Consider the following 22,697-nt stretch of genomic DNA (forward strand, 5'->3'; position numbering starts at 1 on the left):
GGCAATGACCCGCACCTGGTGAAAGTCATGATGATGATTCAATTCAATGACCCGCACCTGGTGAAAGTCATGATGATGATTCAATTCAATGACCCGCACCTGGTGAAAGTCATGATGATGATTCAATTCAAAGTCAAATTCATTTCAATTCAAAAACACTTTATCAATCTATATGCAAATTAACTTGCAGAATCACAGGCTCGTTGTAAACACCAACATAAAATGAACATGCGCACCATAAAAGACATCAAAACTTGTCAAATAAAAAGTAACAGTAGTCGATGATAGATTAAAACTAACCACACCCACAAACACAAATGCGCACGTATGTTAAGATAATAAGGTGCTGCACAACAACGCATACAGAAAAGAAAAATCCAGCAAATAAACTGGTGGGTTGGATCACACTGATAAATTCAGTAAATTTATATTAAGATACATGAAATCCATTAAAAAAAAAAAAAAAAAATGAATAAAAAAAATTTTAAACCCACAATCACAAATACACACAATAACGCTTGCCTGTGCTGAGCCACACAGTCCCACATGCATGAAAAATGTCTATGAGCCTGCAAAAATACAGTGTCGCCACTGAGCGCAGTGCCACCTCTCATAACAACTATAAAAACAACAACAATAAATTAGAAAAGAGGAGGAGGAGGGAAAAGAAGTAGAAGAAGAAGAAATTTAAAGAATAAATTTGATCATGTAGCCCCTAATTTTGTGTGTAGATGAACAAAAGCACCTTGACAAAATAATAAGTGTATAACACCTAACTTTATGCAAATGAAACAGCTTTCACATGATCATCATCGATATCATCATAACACATAATTATAATAATCTTACACAGAAACAAATCAAAGCACTCTCAGTCTCACCAAATAATAACAATACTGATGATAATGTTAACAATAAAATCACCAAATAATAACAATACTGATGATAATGTTAACAATAAAATCACCAAATAATAACAATACTGATGATAATGTTGATAATAACAACAACAATAAATGTATTTATTTTGCGCTGAATCTTGTGCAGAAACAAACCAAAGCATATGTAGAAATGTATCTTGCGGAGACAAATCAAAGCGCTTTCACACCCAACTTTCATGAACACGCATTATTCTGAATCAAAGGGATGGAAGACAAAGCCACATTGTTATTTATTCTGTTTTATTATGTGTGAACCATTTCCATATATTAGTCAACCCATTTGCAACATGGGGTGAGTGAGTGTCATATAAGACCTCCCCCACCTGTACAGGGAATTCTTGGCTGTCAAAAAGCTTATCTGAGCATACAATTGACCTTTAATATTGACCAAACCCACCTTAGTAATTGGGACATTTATTCATTTACAAGTCTAAAAGTTGTTTACTTATAACTTGTTCCATTTCCATCTACAGGTATAAAGCTCTTTTTCTTTCTTTCTTCTTTCTTTTCTCAACTCCCCCCCTCCCCCTGTTATTTTCAGCTTTGTATTTATTTATCTTTTTTTTTTTTTCATTTACAGAAGGTGAAAATTCTCTTTCCTTGCACAAAAATCATTAACTTCAATTTGAAATGCCTGAATAGTAGTTATCTGGAGAGAAAAAAAAAAAAAAAAAAAAGTGGAATAAAGTTTGTTATAATCTGTTTTAATTTCATCTACTCTTAACAATAGTGTTTACTTTCTTTCTGTAATCTTATAACTTTTGTGCCAGAATTCTTTCCAAAATCCCCTTGCAAAGGGAGAGCACTTTTTTAACACAAAATTCTCTGGAACTCAACAGTTTTACCAACAAAACTCCACAAATCATCCCAGCCCAAAGACTTTTCACTATCTAGCAACAACTACTGCATATGATTCACACTCACAACCTGAGATATAATACATGTATAGGCAAAGAGCGAATAATCAGACATCCAACAGTGCCCTGCCAATGACTAACATCATCAACATAGCCTTTAAAATTGTAAGCTTAACACCCAACCTGTCTACAGTATAATGTGACAAATGGCCGCACGCAGCATGCAGCTTCCATAAATGAATGCATCTTTGAGATAAAAATGGGACCTCATTTTTCATCTCATCGCCTCCGCCTGCCCTCGCGTAACAACCCCATAAATTCTGCTCCATTGTTGTTTCCCTTTTTAGGAATATAAATTTGCAAATTAGACCCATTTTTTGTAATATATCCTTATTACTGTCGTTTGTTTATAAAATGCATCAGCATTCTGAAGAACAACTTTTTTCTCATTTATCAAGATGGTAACTGCTTCAACAGCTAAAGCTTTGTGGCTATCTTGAATCACAATAATATCCTAATAAGGGCGGTAACTCTCTACTGGCAATGGCAGGCGCTATTTCACGTTCATATATTCAGGGGACGTAATTCAGGATTCTGACGATGTCATACTTTTGTTCATGTTTTTTCCTGTCTGTCTTTATTATTTAAATACGTTTTTCATTATCAGCTTCATGACATTGCAAGGTTAAAGTCTTTTCTTGCATTCTTTTTTGAGATGTGGGCTTTGAAGTATGTTGCCAAGTATGTGAACAAAGTGAGTTCATTTATGACATTATGAACAAGATCTGGTGATACAAAGTGACATTCTGAAACAATATGAAATTAAGCTTTAAAACTGTGATACAAATGGAAAAAAACAAAAAAACAAAAAACATCACGTGGGATTACAAAAATACGATGTCACCTTCAGCGATGGATGAGTGTTATTATACCCCTCTTCTAAATCTCTCCTCTCTTCTCCAAAATGTAATGAGTGATCGCGCAAAATAACAAAAAAACAAGGATGGTGCATTGCGTAGCTGCAGTTGTGAGCAAATCCCCCTCCCCACATTTGTCAACAAGGTGGCTGACAACTGAATCAGTGGTGCATTTCTTACATGCCATGCTCGCTAGACACCCTAGGAATGTGCATTTCTTTTTACCACCTTGCGGCAAGAGTGGCTAGGTTCTCGTGAGTCAAGGCAAGGTCGCCTTCTGAGCAAATTTGCTGCGAGGTAAAGTAAAATCTACTGCCTGCTTCGCATTGTTTCGTTGCAGATGTACTCCTCGCCCTCACCACTCACTTTCTGGCCACTAGCACACAAATGTGCTAGCAATTAAGAAACACGTCTCGGTCACAAGTTCCCAGCAAAAATACAACATGCACAGTTGCTGCTGCACAGCGACTTGCTTCTGTCACCTGCAATTCAATATTTTGATAACCAGCAATTCACAAGGTAACACAAATTCATGCTGTCATCACCATGATAATAAGCGAATGCTTTTGAAGAACATTGTCACCTTTTCTGCAATCTACTGAATCAACAAAACAAAGCAGCAGCAGTCCATTGCAACGCTGACCTGCAGCAAATGCAGCCATGAACAGTTTTTTTCTTTGTTTTTCTTAATGACTTAATTCGTAAGAGGATCTCTGCAATGATGATGCGTAAATCGGATGAAATGCAGAAAACTGGTACTCCTGGTCACACTTTGATTTTTCTTTTCTGAATGTTGATCTGCATAAAAAAAGATACTGTCAAACCCAGTAAGCAGTGTGGTCATAACACATCTGGCAAACAATTGATCACCATGGTCTGTGGTTCATTCACCCCTGCGAACTGTGCACCACTTAACCCTGTGTACTTGACCCTGCTTCCACCAATGTGACCATTCCCTGCTTCCACCAATGTGACCATTCCCTGCTTCCACCAATGTGACCATTCCCTGCTTCCAACAATGTGACCATTCCCTGCTTCCACCAATGTGACCATTCCCTGCTTACCCAAATGTGACCATTCCCTGCTTCCACCAATGTGACCATTCCCTGCTTCCACCAATGTGACCATTCCCTGCTTCCACCAATGTGACCATTCCCTGCTTCCACCAATGTGACCATGCTTACACCAATGTGACCATTCCCTGCTTCCACCAATGTGACCATGCTTACACCAATGTGACCATTCCCTGCTTCCACCAATGTGACCATGCTTACACCAATGTGACCATTCCCTGCTTACCCCAATGTGACCATGCTTACACCAATGTGACCATTCCCTGCTTACCCCAATGTGACCATTCCCTGCTTACCCCTGTTGATAATTCCTTGCTTTCATCCGTAGACCATTCCCTGCTTACCCCTGTTGATAATTCCCTGCTTACATCTGTAGACAATTCCCTCTTTACCCTGCTTGTGACAATCCCCTTCTTACTCATGTTAACAAATCCCCACTTACCCTTGTGGACTATTCCCCACTTACCCTTGTGGACTATTCCCCCCATATGATTGTGGACAGTGCCCCACTTACCCTCGTGGACTATTCCCCACATATGATTGATCATTGTGGAGAGTGCCCCATTTACCCTTGTGGACTATTCCCCACATATGATTGTGGACTATGCCCCACTTACCCTTGTAGACTATTCCCCACATATGACTGTGGACAGTGCCCCACTTACCCTTGTAGACTATGCCCCACATATGATTGTGGACTATGCCCCACTTACCCTTGTGGACTATTCCCCACATATGATTGTGGACAGTGCCCCACTTACCCTGGTGGACTATTCCCCACATACAATTGTGGACTATTCCCCACTTACCCTTGTGGACTATGCCCCACATATGATTGTGGACAGTGCCCCACTTACCCTTGTGGACTATTCCCCACATACAATTGTGGACTATTCCCACTTACCCTTGTGGACTATGCCCCACATATGATTGTGGACTATTCCCCACTTACCCTTGTGGACTATGCCCCACTTACCCTTGTGGACTATTCCCCACATACGATTGTGGACTATTCCCCACTTACCCTTGTGGACTATTCCTCACATATGATTGTGGACTATGCCCCACTTACCCTTGTGGACTATGCCCCACATATGATTGTGGACTATGCCCCACTTACCCTTGTGGACTATTCCCCACATATGATTGTGGACTATGCCCCACTTACCCTTGTGGACTATTCCCCACTTACGCTCGTGGACTATTCCCCACTTACGCTCGTGGACTATGCCCCACTTACCCTTGTGGACTATTCCCCACATATGATTGTGGACTATGCCCCACTTACCCTTGTAGACTATTCCCCACATATGATTGTGGACTATGCCCCACTTACCCTTGTAGACTATGCCCCACATATGATTGTGGACTATGCCCCACTTACCCTTGCAGACTATGCCCCACATATGATTGTGGACTATGCCCCACTTACCCTTGTGGACTATTCCCCCACTTACCCTTGTGGACTATTCCCCACTTACCCTTGTGGACTATTCCCCACATATGATTGTGGACAGTGCCCCACTTACCCTTGTAGACTATTCCCCACATATGATTGTGGACTATGCCCCACTTATCCTCGTGGACTATTCCCCACTTACACTCGTGGACTATTCCCCACTTGCCCCAGTTGACAATTCCCAGCATACCCATGTGAAGTGGACTATCCCCCACTTATCCTGGAGGACCAGACTCCCACTTACCCATTAGGACTATCCCTGCCTACCTCAGTGGCAATCCCTACTTATGTTCCAACAACCTGGAATTCTCTGCCTATTGCTTTCAGAAAAACAACTCATCTATCCACCTTTAAAGCAAATCTTAAAACTTATCTCTTTAAAAAATACTTGTCATAACTCAAATAGTGCTGTTGTCCCAGGCCCATGGCAATGTGCGTGTGTGTTAGTGTGAGTGTTGGAGTGTAACAGTTGTAGTATTGATAGTATGTTACTTTGTGAGTTTTATGCAATGTTTTTACAATATTAATGATTCTGTTTTATGTTTCTACTACTTTTTATATGCTTTCTTGTTTCACTTTAGGTACTGGATTGTAAAGCGCTTAGAGCTTGCTTATGCTTATATTACAGCGCTATATAAAAATAAAATATTATTATTATTATGTTGACTGTCCCCACTTACCACCATAAAGTACCCCAACTTACCCCTAAAGACTATTCCCAGTTTACCACTGCAGACTATTTCCCCACTCATCCCTGCAGACTGCGCTCTGCTTACCCATGATGCCATTCCAAACTTTCAACTGCTAACAAAGTCTATATGTCCATAAAAACAAACACACACGCACACACACACACACTCACCATAGTACGTGCCAACCATACAGTCCTCGGCGCATGTGTTGTGCTTGGGGTGGAACCGGATGCCTGTGGGGCAGCTAAGGCACTCCACCAGGGTGGGGCCAAAGCAGGTGCGGCAGGACTCGTGGCATGCCTTGCACATCCTGCCCTCCTTGTAGGTGCCATCCTCACACCAGCTGATGCAGGCCCTGCCAAAAAAAATATAAATAAGTATATTCTTTTTTATTTTATTTTATAATAAATTCAAAATATTAGTGATCCAGCCAGACCCTTTGTTTCTTTCTTATTGCATACTTTTTATAGTTTATCTACCCAAAGTTTCAAAGAAAAAAATTCCATACCACTTCCCTTCATCCCCCACTGTCTGTGCAGAGGCAGTTTCCATGCCATCAAATCAAATCAAATCAAATCATGTTGCCTGCAGCCAAGCTGACTGCAGAGGGGCTGTTTCAGAGATGAATACCCATCAGTTCTTCAAACCAGTTCATTCATCCACAACACTCCATACATCTCCACACCAAGGCTCATCTTCTGCAGTTCCACATGTCCCTTTTACAGTCAGTTGCTACTGTCTTTTTGTTTTTTCTTCAACCAAAGATTCCACTCAACTCTGTGCAGACTTGTCAGATCAATACCATGTACATGTGCATACAACCACCACCTCCAATCTCTGAACAGGCAGGCTGTGTTACTCTGAGTATTCCTAACATGTGTCTCTCATACTGTGTCCCCACTGGTCCACAGAATGCTCATCTTCCTGTTGGTTGTCTATTTTTTGTCTACATCATTTATACTTTTCATACTTATCTACGCATTTATTTTCAATGAATTTCCAATCATGCATGAAATTCATATTTCAGATACAAGGTGGGAAAGCAAACAGGCAGGCAACAATATGTTTATTTTCACATCCTAACAATGATGGTGTGGGGATTTCTTAGTCCCCGTTTCTAAGATCGTAGCATGCGGGAGAGTGGAGGACTAACCTGTTGGACTCATTGGTGAAATGTTTGCAGGCCACGCAGTCCTTGGCTCCTGACCCTCGGCACCCTTCCACACACTCTGGGTGGCACTTCTGCTTCACACACACAACACAACACAACAGACAATGCAGATGTACCTTCAGACATGATAGCCACAGGATTTCCAGTCGGTTTATCAGTATGTTGTCGATTTATTGTTAATGTGACATTCACTGTTAAATAATTCATTTATCTTCTATTGTAGATCTAAAGTTACCATGGCAATCATTTTGATTGATTTATTTATTCATTTATTGTAATAAATGGATACATAAATTATTCTAACTGCTGATATATGTTAACCATCATACACCAAACCCGCCCAATAGCGGCTTGCAGTGTAACACCCGAACCTGCCTGGTACCGCTGGCTAAACATGTGCTTACTATGGCGCAGCCATTGTTGTTTACATAAACAAGACTCTTGCAAGATTCACAGCCTCGTTTTCAGCACTTCCTGCCATGCATTTTGTGTTTTTCAGAGTCCGATTTGCTTGAATTTTGACAAAGTTGTGAATTTTTAAAGTTGCAAGATGAGTTTTTATGATTGCTGAGAGCTTTAGCGTAATCTGAATGACGATTCTAAAGATGACTTTGAACCGTTTTAATGATTTTTGCATGAGAATCGTGTCAAAATCGATTGAACTGAGTGACCTAGATATCAACTGACCGAGTTTTACCAACAATGAGAGTGAAGTTGGTCACTTGAATGTGAATCAATCGCCGGACCTCCGAAATCATGAATCAAACACTGGACCTCCCAAATCAATACCATCAGTGAGTTAGTCTTGATTTCACTGATCTTTATTGGCGTTCTGCATATCTTCCCGACTGTGCTAGTTCCATGGAATATATTACTGATTTGGTAAAGTTTTGCCCAGTTTTGAAGTTTCAAAGTTGCAAGATGCGTTTGATGACTGTTGATCATAGTAACATAATCTGAACGACTATTCTGAAGATGATTTCTGTGTGAGAATTTTGTAAAAGTCGATTGTACTAGTGACGTAGACATCCACTGACTTGAGTTTTACCGATATTGAGAGTGAAGTCAGTACTTGAGTGTGAACCGATCACCGGACCTCTGAAATCGTGAACCGATCACCGGACCTCTGAAATCATGAACTGATCGCCGGACATCCGAAATCATAAATCGACTGCCAGACCGTCAGAATCGATACTGTCAGTCGTTGATTGCACTGATACTTATTGGCATTCTGCACAATCTTCCTGATTTTGCAAGTTCAATGGATTATATTTTTCTTTTCATTATGGAGAAATTACATGCGAGGTAGGTTTGTTGTTTGTTTTTGTTTGTTTGCTGTTGTTTTTCTCCCGACCATCATAGGAAAACACATCATCCCTCAAAATGAAAAGAACATAAAAACCAGCATGTTCATTGTTGGAATTCAAGTTGAGTAAGAAAAAGAATAAAAAGATGTGTTAGAAGACACTGCAGACCAGATAAACTTATTTCAAAGAAAATTATACTGTAATTAAAATAATATTTTTCAAAGTTGACCATTAAATTTGAAACATTTTTTGTGTGTGTGTGTAAATACAAAGCAACATGAGCCTGGAGACAAAAATTCTTCTGCAAATTTATTATGTGCAGAATGCAGGAAAAAATAAACGTGTAACAAAAGAAGGTAATTATATTTTTAATCAATGTTTATAATTACCCACTATCGAAAATTTCAAGAGTTATTCGCCTTGGCATGGGATTTCATGGGTGATTAGTGCTGAGCATCCTGGGGGTAAGAGAGTTAAACCTAACAATCACTATTTCACAATACATCTGTCTTGTATTGTTATGCAATCACAGTATCAAACATGTCTGTACTGTAGATCAACAGCAAGCAATGGCAATTACAAACACTGCTATATGTTTCTCTTTCTATGTACATTTATGTTATACACTCGCTGCATTACAATACTTTTGTCTTCTGTTACTACTTTATGTTAAACATACAATCACTGTACCATAACTCATATGTATTTTCTGTTACAGTAATCTATCAAACAAAAAATTATGCTATGTTGCTATAAGTATAACTTTATCTTCTATTACACATTATGTCAAACGTCCCATTACTGTGCTTGATCTGACTTGTGTTCAACACACCAACCACTGTAGTATACACATGTCTATTTTTCTTATCTCCATATCAAATGTATAACTATTGCATTACAGTATCATTACCTTCTGTCCAAAATCTAAATCTGTATTAGACATGGCAATTGCAGTTTTAAAATGTGTCTGTCTAAAGTTCTCATACAGCTTTTTGTTAAAGAAGCAACAAACAAACAAACCCTAAGCTTTCGTCCGCAGAATCTGTGACTGCTGCTTTCATAAAACTGGTGACCCCTATCTATGGATTTTTGTTGATAAGCATGGCCTCTGATGACTCATAAGTATGCATCGCAGAACCTTTTAAAATGGAGAAGACACACTAAATGCCACTTTATGCCGAGGATCTTTCGTAGGCATCTCTGGTGAAACTGCTGAAGTTGCTGAATGTGATGGCAATACACTGTCCATGTTTCACAGCAGTACAACAAGGTGGTCAGCACAACAGCTCTGTAGGTTTTGATTTTGGTGCTGAGCCTGATGCCTTTGTTGTTCCACAGCCTGTTGAGTCTGCCAAAGGCAAAGCTGGCCTTGGCGATGTGCAGCGTCACTTCTGCATCAAGGGCTCCGTTGCTGCATAGGGTGCTGCCCAAGTAGCAAAACTTGTCGACTGACTTGATCTCTGTGTCATCGATCTTGACTGCAGGTGGGGGGGAGGCACTGGCGTTCTGTGAGCTAGCTGGTTGATACATGGACTCAGTCTTGCTGAGGCTGATGGTGAGTCCAAAGCGCCTGCAGGAGGTTGAGAACCTGTCCATAATGAACTGCATGTCCTCATGGGTGTGTGCAGCAAGCGCGCAGTAATCAGCGAAGAGGAACTCTCTCAACAGTGCCTCAAACATCCTGGACCTAGCGTGGAGTCGCTGCAAGTTGAAAAGTTTGCCATCTGTGTGAAACTGAATGTAGATGCCCTGGTCACAGTCTTGGAAGGTGTCAATCAGCATGGCAGAGAAGAGAATGGAGAACAGTGTGGGTGCCAGGACGCAGCCCTGCTTCACTCCATTTACCACAGGGAACAGATCCGACATGTCAGTATTTTCCTGCACTCTTGCCTGCATGCCATCGTGGAATGACACAATCAGCTGGATTAGGCTCTCTGGGCAGCCAAACTTTAGGAGGATCTTCCACAGACCACGGCGGTTCACTGTGTCGAAGGCCTTAGTCAACATGGGTTAGTATAGTGCACATTTTAGAAAGATGTGTTGCGCTATACTATGTGTATGTAGTGTTATTCACAGTTTGCGCTATACTATGTGTATGTAGTGTTATTCAAAGTGCCCCAAAATATCACTGGACAAACCGTGCAACATGGGTTAGTATAGTGCACATTTTAGAAAGATGTGTTGCGCTGTATTATGTTTATGTAGCGTTATTCAAAGTGCCCACTTTGATTCTATTAGAATCAAAAAGCACATGTAATACCACAGTACCAAGCAGCACAACAGTAACATGGTCACAATCTTCCTTTACTTAACCAGTTCAGTGCCAGAGAATTTTGTAAAAAAAAAAAAAAAAAAAAAAAAAAGTGCTCTCCCCTTGCTAAGGAATTTTGAGGATTTGGGGGTATTAAAAAAACAACAACTCTAGTACAAAAGATGGGCGATACAGAAAGAAAGTAAACGTCTTTGTAAAGGAAAAGTGTAGATTCTGCTTCTGGGTTTTTTCCCCCAATTAGGTTGATTATCTGGCTTGCCACCTCTTTAAACAAGTTGTATGTGGGCCGACTGACTTGTCTGCTGTGCATCTGGCTTGCCACCTCTTCAAACAAGTTGTATGTGTGCCGACTGACTTGTCTGCTGTGCATCTGGCTTGCCACCTCTTCAAACAAGTTGTATGTGGGCCGACTGACTTGTCTGCTGTGCATCTGGCTTGCCACCTCTTCAAACAAGTTGTATGTGGGCCGACTGACTTGTCTGCTGTGCATCTGGCTTGCCATTTCTTCAAACAAGTCATCCCTCTGATTCAGCAAAAAAAAAAAAAAAAAAAAAAAGCGCTGAAAACAAAAAGCACGTTTCACGGCCAGTGCAGATTCAGCACTGTGTCTCGTGAAAATCGTGGGGTATTGGCAGTTGTCGAGTGCCTTCTGTCTGCTTTGAAATGTGAGTTCACTCTTCCCAAAAAGCCACACCCCCTTGATGACCTGGCTGGCATTCGACCTATCGTCTTACATCACTCCTCTCCCTCTCCTTCCATTCTTCCAACACTGGCTGTACATATTCTGTCAGTCATAGCCAGTTGTTCAAAAACGCTGTCTGATTGGATGGACGAACTGAATTACCATAAAATGGGTTGTTAGTTTCATAACTGTCATGTCAATCACCTTCGTTTTCAAACCAATCAGACAAGAAAGATCCTTCTCCATCGCGAAAGCTGTCCATAATCACAAGCAGAGTTTTCAGAACTGTGTAAATCTGCTGACTGTGACTATCTGCTTTACTGGACACAGTTTTCAATGCATTTGTTTGCACATGATGCAACCCCCTTTTCCACGCGCGTATCACTTGGTCAGTTAGCAAATTATTATTGAGTAGAAAGAGGTCTTCTTCCTGATGTAAGTTCATTTAAATAGTATTTTTATAATCCAGACACATGAAACTGTTCAGAGTCTGTTTATGTGAATTGAACCAAACTCCAATGAAGGAAAAATCGGAATATATGCAGGACGTCAGTGGACGTCTTATAGGCACTCTACTGGTTAATGACAAAGAAGCCTCTTCTTCTTCCACACACACACAAAAAGTCAAAGATAATCTCCATTTCTAAAATGGTAATTTAGATTCCTTCACTTGATATATCATCTACCTGTCTACACTGTGAATTTTAAATCTATGTCAACTTTCATATCACTGAACTTCTCAAGAAAAGTCTTCCTCTTCTTAAAGACAAGAGGACAAAATCCAAAATGCCACAAATGTAGGGTCATGTTCTACAAATGTTATCATGATATTAATAATGTACATTCACTGACATTTCCAACAACAACATTAAAAAAACACATAAATCTGGGTGTAAAAGCATTAACGTTTCCATTAACAGCATCAGGGGGAAAAAAGAAGTTATTTTATACAGACACAGATACAAAGACAAAGGCCAAGTATAAATGAACCCAAAAGCTGGTATTAAAAGCAAAGTGAAAAAAGGAAGGGAAAGAAAAACACAACACACAGGATAGAGCAGAACCTCTGGAGCAATAGTGGGTTTGACCGCTGTCTGGGTGGTCGGTTTGGGAGTGCTAGGCTTGCTGGTCTTGGGTGCAGCAGTGGTGGGCCTTGTTGCCTGGGGTGATGTGCTGTGCTGTGATTCATTGCGCTGTGCGAGTCGCACTGGCTGCTCCTTGGTGCCGTGGAACACCAGACTCCATGACACCAGTCGACCTTCACACACACCATGACAACCAAAACCACTGATTTTCACCAGCTCAACACATCAGCAGTATAACAACTGTCAATCCAAATATGTCAACATTCTTCAACACACTTTAACTACATCTGCATGGGACAAAGAGAAGTATATCAGTATCATATGAACAGAATGCTCTTGTTCAATATTGAACTGACAACAGGGCTGTCAAATCAGCCTGAGAGATAGGACACAGCAGCAGATAATGGGCACTGGTGAATCAGGTGACACTGGGAAGGAGGCAATGAGGGAGGGGTGAATGAGGTGACACTGGGAAGGAGGCAATGAGGGAGTGGTGAATGAGGTGACACTGGGAAGGAGGCAATGAGGGAGGGGTGAATGAGGTGACACTGGGAAGGAGGCAATGAGGAAGGAGGCAATGAGGGAGGGGTGAATGAGGTGACACTGGGAAGGAGGCAATGAGGGAGTGGTGAATCAGGTGACACTGGGAATGAGGCAATGAGGGAGTGGTGAATCAGGTGACACTGGGAAGGAGGCAATGAGGGAGTGGTGAATCAGGTGACAATGGGAATGAGGCAATGAGGGAGTGGTGAATCAGGTGACACTGGGAAGGAGGCAATGAGGGAGTGGTGAATCAGGTCACACTGGGAATGAGGCAATGAGGGAGTGGTGAATCAGGTGACACTGGGAATGAGGCAATGAGGGAGGGGTGAATGAGGTGACACTGGGAAGGAGGCAATGAGGGAGTGGTGAATGAGGTGACAATGGGAATGAGGCAATGAGGGAGTGGTGAATCAGGTGACACTGGGAAGGAGGCAATGAGGGAGTGGTGAATCAGGTGACAATGGGAATGAGGCAATGAGGGAGTGGTGAATCAGGTGACACTGGGAAGGAGGCAATGAGGGAGTGGTGAATCAGGTCACACTGGGAATGAGGCAATGAGGGAGGGGTGAATGAGGTGACACTGGGAAGGAGGCAATGAGGGAGTGGTGAATGAGGTGACACTGGGAAGGAGGCAATGAGGGAGGAGGCAATGAGGGAGGGGTGAATGAGGTGACACTGGGAAGGAGGCAATGAGGGAGTGGTGAATCAGGTGACACTGGGAATGAGGCAATGAGGGAGTGGTGAATGAGGTGACAATGGGAATGAGGCAATGAGGGAGTGGTGAATCAGGTGACACTGGGAAGGAGGCAATGAGGGAGTGGTGAATCAGGTCACACTGGGAATGAGGCAATGAGGGAGTGGTGAATCAGGTGACAATGGGAATGAGACAATGAGGGAGTGGTGAATCAGGTGACAATGGGAATGAGGCAATGAGGGAGTGGTGAATCAGGTGACACTGGGAAGGAGGCAATGAGGGAAGGGTGAATCAGGTGACACTGGGAAGGAGGCAATGAGGGAGTGGTGAATCAGGTCACACTGGGAATGAGGCAATGAGGGAGTGGTGAATCAGGTGACACTGGGAAGGAGGTTATGAGGGAGGGGTGAATCAGGTGACAATGGGAATGAGGCAATGAGGGAGGGGTGAATCAGGTGACACTGGGAAGGAGGCAATGAGGGAGTGGTGAATCAGGTGACAATGGGAATGAGGCAATGAGGGAGTGGTGAATCAGATGACAATGGGAATGAGGCAATGAGGGAGGGGTGAATGAGGTGACACTGGGAAGGAGGCAATGAGGGAGTGGTGAATGAGGTGACACTGGGAAGGAGGCAATGAGGGAGGGGTGAATGAGGTGACACTGGGAAGGAGGCAATGAGGGAGTGGTGAATCAGGTGACACTGGGAATGAGGCAATGAGGGAGTGGTGAATCAGGTGACACTGGGAAGGAGGCAATGAGGGAGGGGTGAATGAGGTGACACTGGGAAGGAGGCAATGAGGGAGTGGTGAATCAGGTCACACTGGGAATGAGGCAATGAGGGAGTGGTGAATCAGGTGACAATGGGAATGAGACAATGAGGGAGTGGTGAATCAGGTGACAATGGGAATGAGGCAATGAGGGAGTGGTGAATCAGGTGACACTGGGAAGGAGGCAATGAGGGAAGGGTGAATCAGGTGACACTGGGAAGGAGGCAATGAGGGAGTGGTGAATCAGGTCACACTGGGAATGAGGCAATGAGGGAGTGGTGAATCAGGTGACACTGGGAAGGAGGCAATGAGGGAGGGGTGAATCAGGTGACAATGGGAATGAGGCAATGAGGGAGGGGTGAATCAGGTGACACTGGGAAGGAGGCAATGAGGGAGTGGTGAATCAGGTGACAATGGGAATGAGGCAATGAGGGAGTGGTGAATCAGATGACAATGGGAATGAGGCAATGAGGGAGGGGTGAATGAGGTGACACTGGGAAGGAGGCAATGAGGGAGTGGTGAATGAGGTGACACTGGGAAGGAGGCAATGAGGGAGGGGTGAATGAGGTGACACTGGGAAGGAGGCAATGAGGGAGTGGTGAATCAGGTGACACTGGGAATGAGGCAATGAGGGAGTGGTGAATCAGGTGACACTGGGAAGGAGGCAATGAGGGAGGGGTGAATGAGGTGACACTGGGAAGGAGGCAATGAGGGAGTGGTGAATCAGGTGACAATGGGAATGAGGCAATGAGGGAGTGGTGAATCAGGTCACACTGGGAATGAGGCAATGAGGGAGTGGTGAATCAGGTGACACTGGGAATGAGGCAATGAGGGAGGGGTGAATCAGGTGACACTGGGAAGGAGGCAATGAGGGAGTGGTGAATCAGGTGACAATGGGAATGAGGCAATGAGGGAGTGGTGAATCAGGTGACACTGGGAAGGAGGCAATGAGGGAGTGGTGAATCAGGTCACACTGGGAATGAGGCAATGAGGGAGTGGTGAATCAGGTGACAATGGGAATGAGACAATGAGGGAGTGGTGAATCAGGTGACAATGGGAATGAGGCAATGAGGGAGTGGTGAATCAGGTGACACTGGGAAGGAGGCAATGAGGGAAGGGTGAATCAGGTGACACTGGGAAGGAGGCAATGAGGGAGTGGTGAATCAGGTCACACTGGGAATGAGGCAATGAGGGAGTGGTGAATCAGGTGACACTGGGAAGGAGGCAATGAGGGAGGGGTGAATCAGGTGACAATGGGAATGAAGCAATGAGGGAGGGGTGAATCAGGTGACACTGGGAAGGAGGCAATGAGGGAGTGGTGAATCAGGTGACAATGGGAATGAGGCAATGAGGGAGTGGTGAATCAGGTGACAATGGGAATGAGGCAATGAGGGAGTGGTGAATCAGGTGACACTGGGAAGGAGGCAATGAGGGAGGGGTGAATCAGGTGACAATGGGAATGAGGCAATGAGGGAGTGGTGAATCAGGTCACACTGGGAAGGAGGCAATGAGGGAGGGGTGAATCAGGTGACACTGGGAAGGAGGCAATGAGGGAGTGGTGAATGAGGTGACACTGGGAAGGAGGCAATGAGGGAGTGGTGAATCAGGTGACAATGGGAATGAGGCAATGAGGGAGGGGTGAATCAGGTGACACTGGGAAGGAGGCAATGAGGGAGGGGTGAATCAGGTGACAATGGGAATGAGGCAATGAGGGAGGGGTGAATCAGGTGACACTGGGAATGAGGCAATGAGGGAGTGGTGAATCAGGTGACACTGGGAAGGAGGCAATGAGGGACTGGGAATGAGGCAATGAGGGAGTGGTGAATCAGGTCACACTGGGAAGGAGGCAATGAGGGAGTGGTGAATCAGGTGACACTGGGAATGAGGCAATGAGGGAGTGGTGAATGAGGTGACACTGGGAAGGAGGCAATGAGGGAGTGGTGAATCAGGTGACACTGGGAATGAGGCAATGAGGGAGGGGTGAATCAGGTGACACTGGGAATGAGGCAATGAGGGAGGGGTGAATCAGGTGACACTGGGAAGGAGGCAATGAGGGACTGGGAATGAGGCAATGAGGGAGTGGTGAATCAGGTCACACTGGGAATGAGGCAATGAGGGAGTGGTGAATGAGGTGACACTGGGAAGGAGGCAATGAGGGAGTGGTGAATCAGGTGACACTGGGAAGGAGGCAATGAGGGAGTGGTGAATCAGGTGACAATGGGAATGAGGCAATGAGGGAGTGGTGAATCAGGTGACACTGGGAAGGAGGCAATGAGGGAGGGGTGAATCAGGTGACACTGGGAAGGAGGCAATGAGGGAGGGGTGAATGAGGTGACACTGGGAAGGAGGCAATGAGGGAGGGCTGGGAGGAAAGGAGAGAAAGACAAACTACTTTCAGCTCTCATTAACAAGACAAACTACTTTCAGCTCTCATTAACAAGACAAACTACTTTCAGCTCTCATTAACCCTATTGCATTCTAAACAGAAGCAGACGGGAGCACTCACACTAGGTTTCAGGGTGGGTGTCGTCAGCCGAATGTGTGTGGTACTTTTCCATCATGTGGTGATGCTGTGACGATGCTCAACAGGCACTAAACGTCTGTGGGGATTTCCCCACTATAGTCCAATAAACTGGCATCACTATTTTTGGATGCCAGCACCACTTCCATTCACAAAGAATGGAGGGAAACTGCATGTGGAGAGTTGTGAATAAAACTGACCGATTTTCACAATGGTGTCGTCTGCTTACACCTGTGAGTTCGAGGACTATTTTGAGGAGGAACTGGATCTTATTTTACAAGATATAAAAGAAATATGAAAACGAAGAGTGTGAAGAGTTACAAGCAGAGTCTGTAGATTCTGACATACATTTAGGCTCCGATCAAGGAGAAAAAAGTGGTGAAGTGATCCCGAGGACAATGTGCCACATGCCGCTCAGCAAACCATATCGCGACTGGCTACTCAGGCTACCAACGTGGCTGCATTCCAACTGTGACGGGCCCTGTGCATTCGCTGCCAAGCACTGCCACCCCTCTGGATTATTTCTTTTTGTTCATACCCTTCACATTCTTTCAAGTAGCAGCAGAAGAGACCAATGAATATGCCCAACAGAAACAAGTAGCCTAGGGCACACCTGACCCCCTGTGGTTCGATACAACACCTGATGAAAGACGGTCATAGGACAGCAAAGGGACGACGTGTAGAAACATCATTTATGTGTTCTTTCTGCCAGGTAACTCTCTGCTTCCGCAGGAATGACTGCTTCCTGATTACCATGGGCAGAATGTGGCTCAACAGTAGGACAACTTCATTTTGTTTATGTGCTTACCTCTATGGCACTCAGCAGTGACACACTACTCACCATCCTTACTGTACAGCTATACATTGGGTGCATATACAAACGGATCTGTACAAAGTGCTTAGAACAATGACATAAGAACAACATGGAACTGTGCATGAAACTATCTCCAGCAACTCTTCAATTGTGACAATTGACACTAGTTGTGTGACATTCTTTTGGCTTTCCTGTGGAAATGTACTGGCAGACAGGAGACTGATCATAGGCCGCAGCTTTCATTTTACAACACTAACATGTGTGCATGGGATAACTGTATGTTGGTGTGCTGTATTACAAGTGTCACCATCGCATGTGACACATTTGGTGACTTTTTGTTGACAGAGACACGACCTTTTACATCTACATACAAAGTCTCGCTCACATGACAGAACAAAGCCTCATGACCATACCTGCCAAATTTCATGACTAGAGGTTTATTCTTGGTTGTGGTGAAGCGTGAACCATACATACCCATTTTAAGGCTAAACTCACCAAAAGAATCCGAAAGCTAGGGGGAGTTTGGCCTCAGAGAATCTGAATACAAGAGGGTTAAAAAAACTTTTTAATGGTTATAAAGTTAAAAGATCCCATAACCTTTTACTGCTACAGGGGAAATTTATTAATATTCATGTGTCTATTCTGGGGCTCAACACTGGAAAGCAGAAATTTATTAATATTCATGTGTCTATTCTGGGGCTCAACAATGGAAAGCAGAAATCTATCAATATTCATGTGTCTATTCTAGGGCTCAACAATGGAAAGCAGAAATTTATTAATATTCATGTCTATTCTGGGGCTCAACAATTGAAAACAGAAATTTATTAATATTCATGTGTCTATTCTAGGGCTCAACACTGGAAAGCAGAAATTTATTAATATTCATGTGTCTATTCTGGGGCTCAACAATGGAAAGCAGAAATTTATTAATATCCATGTGTCTAATCTGGGGCTCAACAATGGAAAGCAGAAATTTATTAATATTCGTGTGTCTATTCTAGGGCTCAACATTGGAAAGCAGAAATCTATTAATATTCATGTGTCTATTCTAGGGCTCAACACTGGAAAGCAGAAATCTATTAATATTCATGTGTCTATTCTGGGGCTCAACACTGGAAAGCAGAAATTTATTAATATTCATGTGTCTATTCTGGGGCTCAACAATGGAAAGCAGAAATTTATTAATATTTGTGTGTCTATTCTAGGGCTCAACACTGGAAAGCAGAAATCTATTAATATTCATGTGTCTGTTCTAGGGCTCAACACTGGAAAGCAGAAATCTATTAATATTCATGTGTCTATTCTAGGGCTCAACACTGGAAAGCAGAAATCTATTAATATTCAGGTGTCTATTCTAGGGCTCAACACTGGAAAGCAGAAATATATTAATATTCATGTGTCTATTCTAGGGCTCAACACTGGAAAGCAGAAATCTATTAATATTCATGTGTCTATTATGGAGCTCAACAATGGAAAGCAGAAATTTATTGATATTTGTGTGTCTATTCTAGGGCTCAACATTGGAAAGCAGAAATCTATTAATATTCGTGTGTCTATTATAGGGCTCAACACTGGAAAGCAGAAATTTATTAATATTCATGTGTCTATTCTGGGGCTCAACACTGGAAAGCAGAAATTCATTAATATTCAGGTGTCTATTCTAGGGCTCAACACTGGAAAATCTATTAATATTCATGTGTATTCTAGGGCTCAACACTGGAAAGCAGAAATCTATTAATACTCATGTGTCTATATCCTAGGGCTCAACACTGGAAAGCAGAAATCTATTAATATTCATGTGTCTGTTCTAGGGCTCAACACTGGAAAGCAGAAATCTATTAATATTCATGTGTCTATTCTAGGGCTCAACACTGGAAAGCAGAAATCTATTAATATTCATGTGTCTATTCTAGGGCTCAACACTGGAAAGCAGAAATCTATTAATATTCAGGTGTCTATTCTAGGGCTCAACACTGGAAAGCAGAAATCTATTAATATTCAGGTGTCTATTCTAGGGCTCAACACTGGAAAGCAGAAATCTATTAATATCCGTGTGTCTATTCTAGGTGCTCAACACTGGAAAGCAGAAATCTATTAATATTCATGTGTCTATTCTAGGGCTCAACACTGGAAAGCAGAAATCTATTAATACTCATGTGTCTATTCTAGGGCTCAACACTGGAAAGCAGAAATCTATTAATACTCATGTGTCTATTCTAGGGCTCAACACTGGAAAGCAGAAATCTATCAATATTCATGTGTCTATTCTAGGGCTCAACATTAGAAAGCAGGGCCCATATCTCTCCTTCCAGTGCTTTTAATCTACCCCCAACCAAAGTCGGGTACCCTTATTTGCGGCTGGGTGTCGTGAGGAACATCAAACTGCCTTTCCCAAGGACACAACATCAAGCTGAGATGGTGTCTGGGACTGTCATCACCCACTGAACACTGGATCTGGTCCAACACCTCACACACTCTGCTGAACACTGGATCTGGTCCAACACCTCACACACTCTGCTGAACACTGGATCTGGTCCAACACCTCACACATTCTGCTGAACACTGGATCTGGTCCAACACCTCACACACTCTGCTGAACACTGGATCTGGTCCAACACCTCACACACTCTGCTGAACACTGGATCTGGTCCAACACCTCAAACATTCTGCTGAACACTGGATCTGGTCCAACACCTCACACACTCTGCTGAACACTGGATCTGGTCCAACACCTCACACACTCTGCTGAACACTGGATCTGGTCCAACACCTCACACACTCTGCTGAACACTGGATCTGGTCCAACACCTCACACATTCTGCTGAACACTGGATCTGGTCCAACACCTCAAACATTCTGCTGAACACTGGATCTGGTCCAACACCTCACACACTCTGCTGAACACTGGATCTGGTCCAACACCTCACACACTCTGCTGAACACTGGATCTGGTCCAACACCTCACACATTCTGAACACTGGATCTGGTCCAACACCTCAAACATTCTGCTGAACACTGGATCTGGTCCAACACCTCACACACTCTGCTGAACACTGGATCTGGTCCAACACCTCACACACTCTGCTGAACACTGGATCTGGTCCAACACCTCACACATTCTGACATGGCATCTCCATCTGGTTTCCTTCCTCCATCTGGGTGTTGCAGGTATTTCCATTTTCAATGTACATGGTCACTGACCCCTGAAGAATGAGGGGAAATGGGGAGACAGAGGGAAAGAAAGATGAACTGTTTTAAACTCTTCCTACCTCCTTACTGACTAACCAAAAATATTCAACTATTCACCTTGCAACCTACAGCATTGGTGACCCACTGTGTAGGGATTTCCCATTTCAATGTCCAAGGTGATCCCTGGCGAATCAGGAGACAATGTGGGGGGGAGAGGGCAAAAAAACAACAAAAGCAACTGTGAGCTTTTTTTAGCTCCACTGAATTGGAGGCTAAGGGGATTTCCATTTTCAATCTCCAAGGTGACCCTGACGAAACAGGAAAAACAGGGAAAGGGGTTTGTAGGGATTTCCATTTTCAATCTCCAAGGTGACTCCTGACGAAACAGGAAAAACAGGGAAAGGGGTTCGTAGGGATTTCCATTTTCAATCTCCAAGGTGACTCCTGACGAAACAGGAAAAACAGGGAAAGGGGTTTGTAGGGATTTCCATTTTCAATCTCCAAGGTGACCCTGACGAAACAGGAAAAACAGGGAAAGGGGTTTGTAGGGATTTCCATTTTCAATCTCCAAGGTGACCCTGACGAAACAGGAAAAACAGGGAAAGGGGTTTGTAGGGATTTTCATTTTCAATCTGCAAGGTGACCCTGACGAAACAGGAAAAACAGGGAAAGGGGTTTGTAGGGATTTTCATTTTCAATCTCCAAGGTGACTCCTGACGAAACAGGAAAAACAGGGAAAGGGGTTTGTAGGGATTTCCATTTTCAATCTGCAAGGTGACCCTGACGAAACAGGAAAAACAGGGAAAGGGGTTTGTAGGGATTTCCATTTTCAATCTCCAAGGTGACCCTGACGAAACAGGAAAAACAGGGAAAGGGGTTTGTAGGGATTTCCATTTTCAATCTCCAAGGTGACTCCTGACGAAACAGGAAAAACAGGGAAAGGGGTTTGTAGGGATTTCCATTTTCAATCTGCAAGGTGAATCAAGGTAAATGGGGAAAAAAAAAAAAAAAAAAAAAAAAAAAACTTCTCCAAACCTCCATCCAACTGGGATCTGTAAGGGTTCCCGTTTTCTATCTCCAAGGTCCACTGGCCCCTGGGGTCTTCCCCCCAGAAGTGGACGGAGAGGAAGGGCCAGTCATTGAAGCCAGAGGAGGATACGTCGTTGGGACGGCGGGGCAAGATGGTAGACCTCGTCCCCTGCACACACACACACATGCATACACACAAGCACACACGCATGCAGACACACAAGATAAACATCTCTCCAGTTGTTTTTTTTCTGCTGACAATTGTTGTGTTCTATGCTGTGATGTTGGTGTTGTTTTCTTTTTTGTGTGGTGTGATAATAAAAGAGCAACAAAAGAAGAACTTTCTTTTCAAACAGTCCACACATACCAAAACACCAATAAAAAAGCAACAAAAGAAGAACTTTCTTTTCAAATAGTCCACACATACCAAAACACCAATAAAAAAGCAACAAAAGAAGAACTTTCTTTTCAAACAGTCCACACATACCAAAACACCAATAAAAAAGCAACAAAAGAAGAACTTTCTTTTCAAACAGTCCACACATACCAAAACACCAATAAAAAAGCAACAAAAGAAGAACTTTCTTTTCAAATAGTCCACACATACCAAAACACCAATAAAAAAGCAACAAAAGAAGAACTTTCTTTTCAAACAGTCCACACATACCAAAACACCAATAAAA

The 22,697-nt window shown here is 43.2% G+C and overlaps 1 protein-coding gene across 5 annotated transcripts in view; it reads right to left on the reverse strand.

The window, feature by feature from the left end:
* The window catches only part of LOC143281850 (furin-like protease kpc-1), a 145,260-nt gene that overhangs the window by 23,406 nt on the left and 99,157 nt on the right, over window positions 1–22,697 (reverse strand). For 2 of the 5 annotated variants that reach the window (XM_076587096.1, XM_076587092.1), the window contains 5 exons: window positions 22,021–22,183; window positions 12,421–12,629; window positions 7,093–7,184; window positions 6,110–6,294; window positions 1–15 (listed from right to left, as the gene is read on the reverse strand). The exon at window positions 1–15 is cut by the window's left edge and continues 186 nt beyond it. In XM_076587096.1, the coding sequence (XP_076443211.1) occupies window positions 1–15; window positions 6,110–6,294; window positions 7,093–7,184; window positions 12,421–12,629; window positions 22,021–22,183 (664 nt within the window). The remainder of the gene's footprint in view (window positions 16–6,109; window positions 6,295–7,092; window positions 7,185–12,420; window positions 12,630–22,020; window positions 22,184–22,697) is intronic. The other 3 variants (XM_076587095.1, XM_076587094.1, XM_076587093.1) reach the window with 3 other exon arrangements.

This window comes from Babylonia areolata, chromosome 5 (assembly GCF_041734735.1).
Source record: "Babylonia areolata isolate BAREFJ2019XMU chromosome 5, ASM4173473v1, whole genome shotgun sequence".
NCBI lineage: Eukaryota > Metazoa > Mollusca > Gastropoda > Neogastropoda > Buccinidae > Babylonia > Babylonia areolata.